This window comes from Chelonia mydas, chromosome 9 (assembly GCF_015237465.2).
Source record: "Chelonia mydas isolate rCheMyd1 chromosome 9, rCheMyd1.pri.v2, whole genome shotgun sequence".
Classification (NCBI taxonomy): domain Eukaryota; kingdom Metazoa; phylum Chordata; order Testudines; family Cheloniidae; genus Chelonia; species Chelonia mydas.
The window spans coordinates 31695899-31711586 of record NC_057855.1 but is presented as its reverse complement, the minus strand read 5'-3'; the positions used below and the strand labels follow the sequence as shown (position 1 = coordinate 31711586).

At 38.6% G+C, this 15688-nt stretch overlaps 1 protein-coding gene across 3 annotated transcripts in view; it reads left to right on the top strand.

The window, feature by feature from the left end:
* The window catches only part of PLS1 (plastin 1), an 80758-nt gene that overhangs the window by 35868 nt on the left and 29202 nt on the right, over nt 1–15688 (top strand). For all 3 annotated transcript variants that reach the window (XM_027817404.3, XM_007054998.4, XM_037909645.2), the window contains 6 exons: nt 5086–5249; nt 7883–8012; nt 10844–10976; nt 11974–12055; nt 14668–14833; nt 15541–15683. In XM_027817404.3, the coding sequence (XP_027673205.2) occupies nt 5086–5249; nt 7883–8012; nt 10844–10976; nt 11974–12055; nt 14668–14833; nt 15541–15683 (818 nt within the window). The remainder of the gene's footprint in view (nt 1–5085; nt 5250–7882; nt 8013–10843; nt 10977–11973; nt 12056–14667; nt 14834–15540; nt 15684–15688) is intronic.

The window sequence follows — 15688 nt, the reverse complement described above, 5'->3', positions numbered from 1 at the left end:
ATGTTAAACATCGTATGTTTAAAAACACCATGTTTCCTCACTTGTGTTGCTAATAACCCCTAAGAATATATGAAAATAAAAGAATTTTCACACTATTTTTATTTATTTATTTTTTAGCACTAGCACTTTGTTGCAATGTTAAGGTTTTAAACACAATGGGTGAATGTTTCAAAGCAAAAAAAGTTCTATTTTAGTTGATCTAAAGAAGACTCTTGAAAACTTTTATTTTAGTATTAGGTTTTGGGCTAAAACCAACTAACAATTCCCTTTTTCATTTGGTTACAGGTTTTAGTGGATTAATAACTAGTTCTCTTGCACCAGGTTAAATTTGATTTACATTTCTAAGTAACCTGAACTTTGTGATCCTTGATCTTGTCTTTGTAGAGAGTAAGTCATGTTAATAAATAACTAAGTATAACTTCATATGCTTAACAGGGTCTCTGCAGGTAAAGTCTAAGGGTATGGTTCCAGTACAGCTTAGGTCAATATAATTTATGTTGCTCAGGGGTGTGAATAAGCCACCCCCCTGAACAACATAAGTTACGCCAACCTACGCACCGATGTGGACAGCGCTATGTCAGTTGGATCGCTTCTCCCACCAACATAGCTATCACCGCTTGCAGGCACTGAAGTAATTAAGTCGACAGGAGAGCTCTCTCCTATCAGCATAGAGCATCTGTCTGCACTAGCACTGCTACAGCAGTGCAACTGCACTGCTGTAAGCTCTCTGGTGTAGCCATAGCCTAAGAGTAAACGTGTACTATTTTGTCCTATATTAATTGACCCTCATCTCCATACTGCAATTGTAATGCTGACAGACCCCACTCATTGATGGGTGGGATTGAACCGGGGATCTCTGGAGCTTAGTGCATGAGCCTCTACTGCATGAGCTAAAAGCCAACTGGCTCTTAGTTAAGGCTGTAGAACAGACTCATTTAACTCTCTAAGTGGTCTCGGTGCCACTAGATGGGACAGAACACCACACCTAGGTGTGCGGGTTACATAATGTCTTTGTGAACATTTAAGTTTGTTTACTTTGTTTTCTGTTCTTTCTATTAAATATTATTCCACAGTTTGGATACTCAGAGTAGGTATCTCATATTCAGAGTCACAGTAAATGGATCTGAAATGACCCTCGCTAATATACATGGATGAGCCTGAGACTTTTTTCATGGATTGCTTGCTGAGCTGTACAGAGATACTCACATCCCCACAGTAATTGGAGGCACCTAAGGTTCTAGAGCCAATAATAGATAGATCCTTCCCTACTAACTGTAAGCCAACCAGGCCCACAATCGAAACTAAGGTGGAAAAAAAGTTGACACTAAAATGAACATGATTTGGGGGTTTAGCAATCAAACATCACTGGAGAACTACATATTGGGGTATTTACCCATGAATTTGGGCCTCTCATCAGCACACCTTCCATGATTTCTGAGAGCAGCCATAATCACAAAGCACATGATTTTATAAAGGTGGAAAAGTAAATCAATCCACAGAATACAACAAATATGCCAGAATCTAGTGGCCAGGAATCAACCACATAAGTTTGAAGGAATCTGAGCATCAATTTTAGAAACAGTTAACAGAGGAACACACAAGGGCCAAGTGGCCAGTCCAGACCTCCTTCCCACCCTTTTCCCCTTCGTCCTCCCCCTTTACTCTTCCCCCCTTTTTTCCGTCACGGTTTTCATGCTTTCCCTCCCTGCCTTGTCTGTGTTGTCTCCCCATTTAGTTGTAAATTATTGATTCGGTTGATTTTACAGTTTAATATTAAAGTTGTTTTAAAAAGGTTTTTGCATGTGTATGTTATGCTGTGTTGTATGTTACAGATGGCAATTTTAAATTTATAGTTTTTATTTTTTGTTGTCTTTTTTGGTTTGTATTGATTTTGGCCAGTGGATACATTTAATGACAGGCGCAGTAACCATGCCCCTTGATTTATCCAACCTCCCCCTGCATGCTGCCATGGAGAAAGTTTCTAGTAAGAAGTGTATAACTTCATGCAGGAGAAAGGAGTTCCCCCTCTGCATTCAGTTTAGTGTACAAGAACATTTTGACAGGATAACTAATGAAACTGCTAAGCTAGCACTTAGTAAACTAAAAAGATTGAGATTATTTCCATGGAGTTTAGTGCATGAACTCTGGACCTATGAGACTTAACCCAATGCAATATTTATTAATTGATATTTTGAATAAATAATGCATTGAGGAAACAATGCCCAACAGCAAAACAATTCGCTGCATGTCGGGAAAGTGTTGCCACTAGCAGTGTATAAATGTTGCTTATGTAACAATGTGCTTGGTTTAAATTATAAAATATACTCTAATGCCTGGTGAAACCAGGTCAGACCCTTCATTGCATAGAAAATCTTCCAGTACTTTGTTATAGCATATTCAAAAGGACTCCCAACACGTAATAGTGTCCACTGGAAGCAGGAGGACAAGAGGATGCAGCAGTACAGATCCCTCACAACAAAGCTAGCTAACAGGTTAAACAAGGTCATTTTTAATATAATAGACATGGGCCAGATTGGATTTATTCTTCAGGGGCCAGTCTCACCACCATCATTAGAAATAAACAACAGATATAGGGCAAGAGACAAAATACAGAGGTCCAAATTTAGACCTAGTGCAAGTAGTTGCTACCTCTTTGAACCTGCTTGCATCAAGTCTGAATTTAGGGCATAAACTACAGGTATTACTGTATGCAAGTGACATCTTGTAAGTAAGAAGAGAATTAATAACAGACCATCCACTCTATTTGGAAGCTGATAGAGGATTTTGGCATAGTCTCAGGATATAAATTATACTAGTCAAAATCCAAGGTTTTTGCTATTAATAAGAGTTTGTGACCTTGCCAGGGCTGTCCTTAGGATTTATGGAGCACTATGCAGTATTATTAAACTGGTGTCCCTATGCCCAACGGCAGCCTGGGCTCACATGTGTATTTTAGATAAGGGTGGTCTTTTGAAGGATTTATTTAAAAAACTATATGTCTGAAGATCCAAGTATTTAAGGCTAAAGATGAATACTCAGATTGTGCATCTATGCAAGGATTTTTTAGAGATGTGATTTTATAACCTTCAGCAACACACTAATGAAATATTTTTAAAGCTAATTTTAAACTAAGGTCCTGTAGACTAACATGTTCTGAGTAAATATTACAGTAATGCACAACTGTTTTTGTCAGTAAATTCAGAAACTGACAGTATATACCTGGGGTTTGGTAAATGCCTATTAAATTTCAGAGTAACAGCCGTGTTCATTACCACTTGAATGGCTCTTTAACAGTTTCAGTGTTGTGCTAATAGGTCTGGCAGGGTGGAAGACTTTTTCACTTTTAAGTAAAAAGAAAAGGAGAACTTGTGGCAGCTTAGAGACTAACCAATTTATTTGAGCATAAGCTTTCGTGAGCTACAGCTCACTTCATCGGATGCATACAGTGTAAGCTTATGCTCAAATAAATTGGTTAGTCTCTAAGCTGCCACAAGTACTCCTTTTCTTTTTGACAGGTTTCAGAGTAACAGCCGTGTTAGTCTGTATTCGCAAAAAGAAAAGGAGTACTTGTGGCACCTTAGAGACTAACCAATTTATTTGAGCATGAGCTTTCGTGAGCTACAGCTCACTTCATCGGATGCATACTGTGGAATACAGTTTCCACAGTATGCATCCGATGAAGTGAGCTGTAGCTCACGGAAGCTCGTGCTCAAATAAATTAGTTAGTCTCTAAGGTGCCACAAGTACTCCTTTTCCTTTTCTTTTTGAGGATACAGACTAACACGGCTGCTACTCTGAAACCTGTCACTTTTAAGTACTAGATCAGTGGTTCTCAAACTTTTTTTTCGTGGACCACTTGAAAATTGCTTAGAGTCTCGGTGGACCACTTAATGATCTTTCCAAATGTTGTTTGTACCATTAGCTAACTATTGTAAAGTGCTTTCGATAAAAGCGCTATATAAAAAAAAACTTAATAATTAACTTTTTTTGCTCTATAAATAAAAGCACACAACTCATATTTTAATATCAGTAGTCTTACCTTTCTAATGCAATGGATGTGCCCTCTCTCCCCTGCCATGGCATCCCCTAAGCTAGGGCTAGGAAGGAGGGGGGTCTCTCCCCTGCCACAGCAGCCACAGAGCTGAGGTTGGGAAGAAGGGCCGTCTCCCGCTGGCACCTGCAGCCCTGGAGCTGGGGAAAGTTGCCTTTCTCTGGCCACCGCAGCCCTGCACGTCCCAAATTCCCCCCACCCCCTCTTCTCACTCCACTGCCCCCTCCCACCTATCCCTTATCCCCCCCAAGGCCACCACCTCACCTTACATGTCTTCTCCAGGGTCCAGGCACCTAATTAGTGCAGTCACGCCTGCGCGGCTCCACTAATTAGGCGGGTGGCCCTTCATTCTCTCGTGTGCTGCCACCCAGGCGCACACTTCAGAGGGAACTATCCGTGGACCGCCTGAATGGAGCTCGCGGACCACTGGTGGTCTGAAGACCACATTTTGAGAACCACTGTACTAGATCCCCTCTGGAGGAAGACTCACCAGGCTGCAGCAGCCAGCTGTGGTGAAAGCCTGCAGGACGGGTCAGAACAAGGGTAGGAAGAGGCTGGACGGTGAACACTAAGACCCAACGGTGCCCCAAATTTTTGGGTGTCCTATGCAGCCGCATATGCTGACTATGCCTAAGGACGGCCCTGGACCTTGCTGTGTTTTTACCTTGAAAATTTAAGAAGGTGCCTAAGAAGTGTATAGCACAATTGGGCCCTGGCCTCTAGGTGTAACAAATAACAACTTAAACTGTACGGACCAGATCTTCAGCTGGTGTAAATCAGCGTAGTCTATTGATTTCACCATATGGTGATTTACACGAGCTGAGGATCTAACCTGTGTGTATTCCTTTGTGATTAATATATGTAATATATGGTATGTTCTCTGAAACGAATGTTGTGCTTCTAGATGGTAATCTGATTTCTTACTTTCTGATCATTTTAGACCATCACTCTGCTAAAATGTTCCTTTCCCTTGATTGTTGCTTGGTACTTGTGTTAAAGCAAAAAATAATAAAAACAATGTTTGCATTTTACAGATATTGACAATAGTGGGTATGTCAGTGATTATGAGCTTCAAGATCTTTTTAAAGAAGCAAGCCTTCCCTTGCCTGGCTACAAAGTGCGAGAGATTGTAGAAAAAATTATAGCAGTAACAGATAGCAACAAAGATGGGAAAATCGACTTTGAAGAATTTGTATCGGTAAGTAAGACAGTCCTCTCAGGCTACCCTTTAAGACAGAATTATTTGAATTTAGTACCAGAAGGCTATACATGCAGTATGAGATAATTATGAAACTGGATTTTAAAGAGCATATTTTGTGACATAGTGTAGGTTTGCCATACAGAAAACACCACCAGGTCCTGTGTACGGTATGCACTAGCCATGCAATTTAATTATGCTACAGGGATGGAGGTAGGAAAGGACTGTTTCACAATATTTATTCAAGGGTATAGGAAAGTCATTCCTCCAGTACTGCTCATTGGGGTTCAGTGTTCTGAAGGACCACAACTACCGATAGGGCACTAGAAAATCAACACTTTGAGATTTACAGTGTGTAGCATGAAATTCAATAGGCATTGGGTGCTTCACTCCCTTGGGCTCCTTTGTAAATCCCAGTGTTAGTTCTTCTCTAACATATTACATATTCAAGGTATTGTATAAACTTTGAAGGATCAGTTACCTTGCCTAATAGGAGATTGAACTCTCCAAAGTGCCCAGCATCTCTAAGATGATGGAATAGGGTAGCAAAATTAAATTAAATTGCCGGAGAATATTTCAAGAGCAGCATATATAGTAATTATAAACCTCCACTGATGTGTGAATGGGAGGATAGTTATGACAGCATGATAGTTGATTGACTATTATGCAGCAACTGGCCACTCCAAAATAAGCTTTGTAAGAATACTAAAATCATTTATCTCTATTTTTTTCCCCACTTCAATAACTGTTTTTAGCATAATCCTGGGAAATTGCTGTCTCCATCTACCCTTTTCGTAAAGGAGCAAGCTTTAACAAATAACAACAGAGAAGCAGCTGGCATGCTGGTGCCAGAGCCTACATAATGCTGATTAGTGTTGTCTGTTTTCTTGTGCTGCCTGTCTGTCTGTAGCCACCTGTTATTTCTTTTCTTATATTTAGATTGTAAACTCTTTGGGGCAGGGACCATCTTTCTGTATGATGTTTCTGCAGTGCGCAGCCCAGTGGGGTCCTAACAATGGCTGGAGTGCCTAAGCACTACCAAATATAAATAAATATTTTAAATGGCATACAATTTTTACACTGCATGACCTGTTCTCTCTAGCTCTCATTGTGGTCTTTGGGTTCCAGTTTAGGGAATAGAGTATAGAACCATACCCCAAAGAATGCTCCAGCCCAGTACAAAGAAGCACCATATTATTGGAGGTGCTGTCTTTCAAAGGAGATGTAAAACTGTGGTCCTGATCTCTAAGTCATTTAAGATCCTATGGTACTATTCATAAGAGTAGCGCATTAACGTGGTGTCCTTGCCAAATTCCAACTTTTGTAATCACATTCAGACTCTAAAATCTCTCTGCAGTTTCAATTAGATAAAATATTATTTGCTTCTGGTCATATAGGTCACTGTGCTCACATAACAATGTAGTTTTTCCTCCTGTTTCCGTGCTGGATAAAGTATCCCTATGTATGTCTGCTGGGATCTTTCATAAGATGAGATAATATTTCAAACTTTCTTTCTCCCCTTTACTGGCTTTAATTTGGGCAAGGTATGAGAACTCAGAGCTGGTTCTGATGAGTGCCCTTTTCTGCCTCCTCAGAGGAAGCAGTCTGTGCCCCTCACCTTCAAGAACTGTCAGTTCAGCCCTTCCTTTAAACAAAGTTGGGTTGTTATAAATTCCAGCCTTTAAATCCTGTTTGTGATACAAGACGCATATACTATTGCGCTGAATCACTGTGCCATATTTAGGACTGTTTATATTTTAAAATATTTTTAATCCGCAGGGGAGCCATAATTTTTTACATGGGTCAGTGGCTGGAGTGCTTCATTTGTGAGAATCAAACAGCTTCAGACTGATTATTTTTTTGCAAACAAGCAATTTTTGCTTTGAATCTACAGTATTGCAGCTGTTTATATGAATAAAACAAGCAATTTGTTACAATTTGCTAGGGTATGTTGGCATTTCTACTGGAAATTCTAATTTACTTAGGTTCATAACTGAACCATTAAACACTTGTGTATCAATATTGCAGCCGACATAGCACATAACTTCACAACCAAGTCTGAGATCCCTACAACACTTAGGCATAGCAGGTAAATACAGTACAGAGTATCAGTTTTATATGACAATTTCCTTATTTTGGTGGAAAGTTTAGTCATAATTTTAATGTTTGTGTTAGTATTTTATGACTGTTGTGCATGGAGAGATGTACCAACTATCTCCCTAATAACATGCATCTCTGTAAGTGACATATAACATCCTAGTATAAGAAGCAAGACAAGCTGAGTGGGGAAATATTAAAAATGTCTTTTCCCAAAAATATCTTTGTTTGATTTAAACAGTGTTTAAAAAAAACAAAACATGAAAATATTTGTGAAAAGATTTGTGGGTTGTGAATCTAATATTTGGAGATTAAAACATGGTTTAGTAATGCTAGAGTCTTAGCTATTCACAAAACCAGCAGACTTCTTATAATAAATAAATATAATATAATATAACTTCCTTATATTGTACTATATCAAAGAAGAGAGTCAAAAAATTACCAATATTTCAATAGTTAGGTGAGTTGATAGTTTAATAGTCACCCTAAGATAATGATAATTGATTAAATGCTCTTTCTTTTATGTCCTATTCCAGGTTATTCATGAATTGAAAAGTAAAGATATTAGCAAATCATTCCGAAAAACAATAAATAAAAAACAGGGTATTACAGCGATTGGAGGAACTTCACCACTTTCCAGTGAGGGGACACAACACTCTTATTCAGGTAAAACACTTGTCCTTAGCACTAGAAAAAAAGAAGAAAAACCATAATTGGAAAAAAAAATTCTCAGAAACAAATAGGTAGAAGGTGAACCTCTGCAGTGCAGATGCCAGGGCTCTGTTTTGTAGAGATTATACTGTTCAGTTTGCTTGTCACAGTTCTGTGCTGCTCCCAAAGGTAAGTCAGACTTCTTTGCCAGAGCAGAAAGTGGAAAGAGAACTCTGGTTACAAGGAGGAAAGAATTAAAAATAGAAAGCCTTTTGTAGCATGTTTTATACTAAGGTTTTGTGTTTGGTTTGTTAATCTGTTCTGTGAACTGTTTTGTTTTGTTTTTTTCTTTTACACTCCTGTTGAGATGTATACAAGGGAACCCACATTTTCATTTCAATGGTGCAGAACCAAAAATAAAAAAAAAGTGCACAGTACATGTTGGAGGTGGGAAAAGCCTGTTAGATGATCTAATCTGTCTCCTTGCCAATGCAGGGTTGTTCACTACAGTATGTTTTTTCTAAAGCTTTGTTCAGTTTAGTTCTAAATGTACCAAACAATGGCACTTCAACCACTTCCCTTGGGGAGATTTTTGCACAGCCTATAAATTTAATACTTAGGAAGCTTTCCCCCATATTCAACCTACATTTTCTTTCTTAATTTCATCCTAATATTTTTAGTTATACTTTCTTCACCTATGGTAAAAAATTCCTCTCTATTTGATTATTATACTCGCTAGATATTTATAAACTGTTATGTCCTCTGCTTAGTAGTTTTTTGTATATATGCACTTTATTCAATTCTTTTAGTCTTTCCCTGTTATCATCCTGATCATTTCTGTTGTGCTTCTCTGGACTCCCTGCAATTTGTCAATATCCTTCTGTTTATCAACACTTTGCCTTCATTTATCATGAGTTGCCAAATAACTCGCTGACAATATATGTCAAAGTAGGACTGTATGAATATATAAGAGAATAAGCCATCCTGGAGCTGTCCAGATAGCAAGGCACCTGTACTTTTCTACTTGGGAAGAGGAGGGCCCCATCAGCAATGATTTGGTTTTTGGTGTCATTTTATATGATGGAATGAAAATGTAATTCAGAAAAAAAATACAGTTGAATGCATTACTTTTGTCCTGATAAATGTCAGTTCTTAAGGATATTGCATTCCTGGCTTTGTAAAACAGAACTTTTCAGACATCTAGGACGTAGTGTTCAAAGGGCCTCTGTTTTGTGTATATGCATTTATTAGTGCATGCAGACCCAACATTTGTGCATGTAAATAGGCGTTTGCATGTGTAGATCTTTAATTGTGCACCTATTTACCTGATGTGTACAATTATCATTTTCTGTATATAACTATAGGTTTTGGTTTACTGTTGTTTTGTTTTCTTGTTGTTTGTGTGGGTGTCTCACACAGCAAATGCAAAAGAGACAATTTTTAAAAGTAGGAAAATGTGATCGTAAAAAAAAAAAATCACAAAAAAAATGGGAGAGGAACTCAGGGGCAGGTAGGGTACCTGAAAGGATTTTTAGCTTTCTTTTTTAAAATTGACTAGTTTCTAGATTGATGGTTTCCATTTAGGGCTCAATCTTGCAAGATCCTGAGTGCACTGGCCCTGATCCACCCAAGTACTGAAGTGCATGCTTAACTTTATTCCCGAGAGTGGTACCACAGAAGTTAAGCATCTGCCTAATTGCTCTGCTGGATCAGAGCTAGAATGCGCCGCATCTTCCAGGATTGAGCCTTTAAACAGTAGATTATTTTTTGGAGTTACATAATGTAGGTAGTAAGTGGCAGTTTTGAATTTAAAGTTCCCTGTGATATTTAGAACCACAATTAAGATTCTACATATTGGACATGGATATTTTGTGTTGGCTGAGAGTTCTGTATGTGATAACTCTGTACTCTGTATGCACTGTTCTTATAGCATCAACCCCTTTGTTTATATCCAATGCTGTGGAGAAATATTTAAACTGTCTCAGGCCATGTAATCTACAATTACCGGGGATCAGTGCTGCTGTGATAGATGCAGCAGGGGTCAATTTAGAAAGGGCTAGTGAAAACCTGCTAAATTGACTGCAGAGCGCTCTCTGATCGACTCCGGTACTCCACCGGAACTAGAGAAGTAAAGTAAGTCGACGAGAGAGCATCTCCCATTGACACAGCATGGTGTAGACACCGCAGTAAGTTGCCCTAAGCTATGTCGACTTCGGCTATGTTATTCACGTAGCTGGAGTAGTGTACCTTAGTTTGACTTACCATGGTAGTATAGACAAGGCCTCAGACAAAATCTGCTCAGCTCTCAGGAGCAGGCACCCACTATATGGAAACTGAAAACCCAGTGAAGATACAGATATTGTAGCTTGATTGTTTATGGGCTTAATAAGCATTCTTAGACGCAAGTAATGAGCTCTGTACACATCCCCTAGATATGCAAAGGGAAAGGGTCTCTCTTTTAAAGTGTTTTAAACAAGAACAGGCCATAAATCTCCTAAGGTTAAATATAACACAATAATTCAGACCAAATTCTTAGAAGTGCTGCCAGCTTCTGAAAGGCAGAGTAGAGGGCAGACTGGTCTATTGTCATATTTAAGCAAGGTCCTCTCTGCTCAGCTCTGGCATATTTCAAATATACTAATTCCACTCCTCTTTAACATAATCACACAGACACTGAACTCCTGTAATAAGTTTTAATAATACTTTTATCCTTATTACTGTGCTTGGCAAGTAGCATTGTGATATTCTATGGACAGTTCAATAATTTTGTCCACCATAATAATAGTAGATTTTAATGGTGTCCTGGCTCTTAGATCACTCAGTCTTTAATTTTTTTTGTTTTTCAGAGGAAGAAAAAGTTGCTTTTGTTAACTGGGTAAATAAAGCTCTTAAAGATGACCCTGACTGTAAGCATCTCCTTCCCATGAATCCATCAGATGCCAGTCTTTTTAAGTCACTTGCAGATGGCATCCTCCTTTGGTAAGTCAAGAACTAAAGCAAGAATAAGAAAGTTGTTCTCTGAAGGTCAAATCCTGATCACATTGAAATCAGTGAAAGTTTTGCTGTTGATTTCAATAACACCAGGGTTTGACCCTTAATCAATACTTCTAACAAATCATAGGATTGGGGAAAATCCTTTTCCTATAAATCCTTCTTTAGTGAATATATATTTTAAGAGTAACCTATTTAACGAGTCCTATTTAAAAATGATGTGCTTTGCATAACTGTGTGTGTGTTATAAATCTGATTGGCTGGAGAGTTTTCCACTTTAAACCAATGGAATTATATCTTGATCAATGCACATAGCAGGAATAATCAGACTCTTCACAATTTAGATCATTGTACCTCCCATCATGCTCATTAACAAATAATTAGAGATCTCTGCAGTTTCTAATATTAGAAAGCATTGTCTAGTGGTTAAATCACAGGACTGGCAGTCAGAAGATCTGAGTTTTACTCTTGACTATGCTACAGATTTGCAGGATGTCTTCCAATTTTTCTCTGCTGCAGTTTTCCGAATTAGTAAAACTGGTATTTGCCAGTGTCACAGGAGTACTGAGGGCTTAATTCATTATTAATTAATAGAAAAGGGCTTTGAGACCCTTCTATGGAAGGCACTACAGAAGTATAATATGTTAGCTGTAAGATTTACACTCTCATGTTAGAGTGGCTCTCAACATAAATATATTCAATTCTGCAGTTGTCTGAATCTTCCCGAGAACTTTGTTAGCAATACAATCAGAGCTGGACTCCTAAGCATAAATCTGACTACTCCACTTTCTTATTTCCATGTAGGTTTTATGGTTTCTAGTTTTATTGGAAGTTGTTTTTGAAGGGGAAAAATAGGAATTTACCTTGGTGCTTTCAATATATCAAGCAACACTTTTAGACTTACCACAAAAAAGTGATGCTAATGTTTTGTTTGAAGTACCATTGTTTGGAGAGATGGAATAAATTCTGACTTTTTCTTCCCCAGCAAAATGATTAATTTATCCCAACCAGATACAATTGATGAAAGAGCTATTAATAAGAAAAAGCTCACTCCTTTCACTATTTCTGTAAGTATGGCATCTTTTCTGGCACAACCTAATTATATTACAGGAGGCTATTCCTATAGGTTTGTTTAAATGGCAATTTTGCTGTAGATTGAAATGGGAGCAGATCAGGCCCTATGTGTGGATTTCAAGGTGTCAGACAGCCAGGTGGCATTGTTTGCTTGCATGGGCTTGTGTTTTCCTTGAGATCCATAGGACACTGATCCTTGGTGAAATGCAGAGCTGACCTTTCTCCTTTCAGCTTCTAGATCTTTAATATTTTCATTGGCTGCTACCTACCTTCTCTACTTTCCTGGTCTTTCCCCTTTCCAGGGGTCACAAGTGAGGCTGCTTCTTAGCACTCTCTGCAGTGCCAAACATACTATTGCTGATGTTCCCTGTCTTAAATCCTAAATTGGGCCACCTGCCAGAAGTAGGACGGCCCGTGCCATAAGCTGGTTATCCGTCTCTCAAAAATTAAATAGAAACAACAAGCTCAGAATTTGGCTGTCTGCACCTTTAAAGAAACAGATAAAACCACAAAGGCAAGTACTCAGTTGCAGCGCTTGAAAATAAGGCCTGGGCTCTCTGGGCTAGCTCCTCCTCCATCTCAATCTCACCCAGCACTACCCCTGAGCAGCTGCAAGCAAGCCTTCTTAAGTGGCCTGCTGGCTCTTAATTAGTCAGTGTCTTCTCCTGGTTCTTCTAGGTCTCTGAAGGTCTTGCTGAAGCTTACATGATGCAGGTGCCTATGTGGTAAGGGAGAGGTATCACATGGTTACATTTCCCCTCCAGGAGTACTCCACTGTTCAGTTCCCTTGTGATTTCTGTGCTTTTATTTTTCCTCTGCATTGCAAAGTACTGGAGCAAATGAGCCATAGAAAATAATCAGCCAAGTAAATTGTTCTTTGTGTGGTTATCTTTTTTCCCCAAGATGGACTCATTATGGAAGCCCATCTTCAGTAGTTTCTGAAGTAGGGGTAGAGTTAGCACTAAATATGTTTTAAAATGTCTGAAACCACCTTTTTGTACTTCTGAACTACATACTGAGTGTTCAGTTACTACACTGATAGAGCCACATAAGTACCTACCATAGGTAAGTATGCAGACAAAACATTGCTTACATAGTGCTTTGGATAAACAAGAAGCACCCTGACATGGTTCATTATTAATTAGTTTATTTAGTATTAACATGCACCTAGTAGCCACAGCTATGGATCAGGACTCCATTGTGCTAGGCACTGTACAAACAGACAAAAGACAGCCCCTGCTCCCAGACAGCTTACAGTCTAAATATAAGACAAGAGACAAATGGATGCAGACAGATGGAGTACAAGGAAACCTACAAGGAGACAATATTGGTCAGCATGAAAGGCACTGGTATTAGCAGCTTAACCATTGTCAGTTTTAATTGTAGGCATCATGGCAGAGGAGAGTTTTTAGGAGGAGTTTGGAGGATAATGAGGTAGCTTTATGGGAGTTTATGTGGAGGCTAGCATCAAGCGTTCCATAGTGAATGAGAGATAAGTAGGGTGGCGATTGGCCAAAAAGGGCCTTGAAAGTGAAGAAAATAAGCTTATGTTTGATGCAATAGGGAAGGGGAACCAGAGGAGGCATTCAAGAGAGGGTTGAGATGGTCAAAGAAGGGGCTAGGAGAATTATCTTTGGAGCAGTATTCTGAATGGATACAAGTGAGGCATGACTGCTTTTGTCAAGGCCAGAAAAAACGATGTTGCAATAATCTAGACATGAGATGGTGAGAGCCTGGATGAGTTTTTAACTAGAGCTGTCAATTAATCACAGATAACTCAAAATTAATCGTGATTAATCGCACTGTTAAACAATAGCCAATTGAAATGTATTAAATATTGTGGACATTTCTACATTGTCAAATATATTGATTTCCATTACAACACAGAATACAAAGTGTACAGTGCTCACTTTATATTATTAATTACAAATATTTTCAGTGTAAAACTGATAAATAGTATTTTTCAGTTCCTCATACAAGTACTGTAGTGTATTCTCTTTATTGTGAAAGTGTAACTTACAAACGTAGACTTTTTTTTAACATAACTGCACTCAAAAGCAAAACAATGTAAAACTTTAGAGCCTACAAGTCCTACTTCTTGTTCAGTCAATTGCTAAGACAAACAAATTTGTTTACATTTACAGGAGATACTGCTGCCTGCTTCTTATTTACAATGTGAGAATAGGCATTTGCATGGCACTTTTGTAACTAGTATTGCAGGGTTTTACCTGCATTCTGCCATATATTTCGTGTTATAGCAGTCTCGGATGATGACCCAGCACATGTTTGTTTTAAAAACACTTTCACAGCAGATTTGACAAAACGCAAAGAAGGCACCAATGTGAGATTTCTAAAAAGAGCTACAGCACTCAACCCAAGATTTAAGAATCTGAAGTGCCGTCCAAAATCTGAGAGGGACGCGGTTTTGAGCAATGCTACTATTTTGTATTGCATTCTAGTGAATTACCAAACCTAATCTGAGTATTCATCTAATGCACTGGTTTTTGTAACTTTAGAAACTCACAAAAAAAACAAAGGTGGTGACTACTATTTTAAAACTAACAAACTGACTGGCTAATTTAGTTAATGTTGATGTTTCAATTAGGAAAATCTAAATCTTGCCCTGAATTCTGCATCAGCTATTGGCTGTACAGTGGTCAACATTGGATCACAAGATCTAAAAGAAGGAAAACCACACTTGGTATTAGGTCTCTTGTGGCAGATCATTAAAGTTGGTCTTTTTGCTGATATTGAGATCTCCAGAAATGAAGGTAAGAAAGGAAGTAATGTCAGGTGTTCTCTCTCTCCCTCTCTCCAACTTTTCAGACGTCGGGAGCAATACAGCTTTCATTCAGCTTTCATTCCTGTCCAGGACTTGTTCTTCCCTTAAGCCCAGCCCTGTCATGTCCCTACATATGAAGTCCTGCCATCTGGTTGCTCGTTGGTGCCAGATCTGACTGAACTTTGTTGTGTTTGCATTATTTTCTTTGGCATCCTGTCATCTGATTGTCTTCTGCAGTGCCCCACTATCATAATCTTTTAGACTGCAGCCAGTCCCATATCCTGAATTCACATTATGCTGTCCTTCTAACTTCTTTTGTCTTAAAATCATTCTACTTTACACCGGCCATCTTTCAAAGAACTCTTACCTCTACTGCTTCTAGCTTTCTGCTATCTATTTAATTTAATGCAGCTGTTTTCAGACCACAGAATTACTGTTAGTACATTGGGCTGATACTTTCACTTTATGACTAATATTTTTATCAATACATAATTGAATCAATTTCTGTGTGGCACTTGTAGTTAAGGCACATCTTCTTTTAACCTCATCCTTGATGGAACCATTGGCACTGGCTTCCTAGGTACATATAAAAGTATACTTATTCTGGTGTCAGTTGTGATAAAGTATGCAATTTGGGATTAAATGTTTTGTGACCATGATAGCAATAATTCGGCTTTCTTTCACATTCGCTTTTAGCTCTTATTGCTCTGCTAAATGAAGGGGAAGAACTAGAGCAGCTACTGAAACTTTCCCCAGAAGAGCTCTTGCTCCGTTGGGTGAACTATCATCTGGCCAATGCAGGATGGCAGAAAATCAACAACTTCAGTGAAGACATTAAGGTATA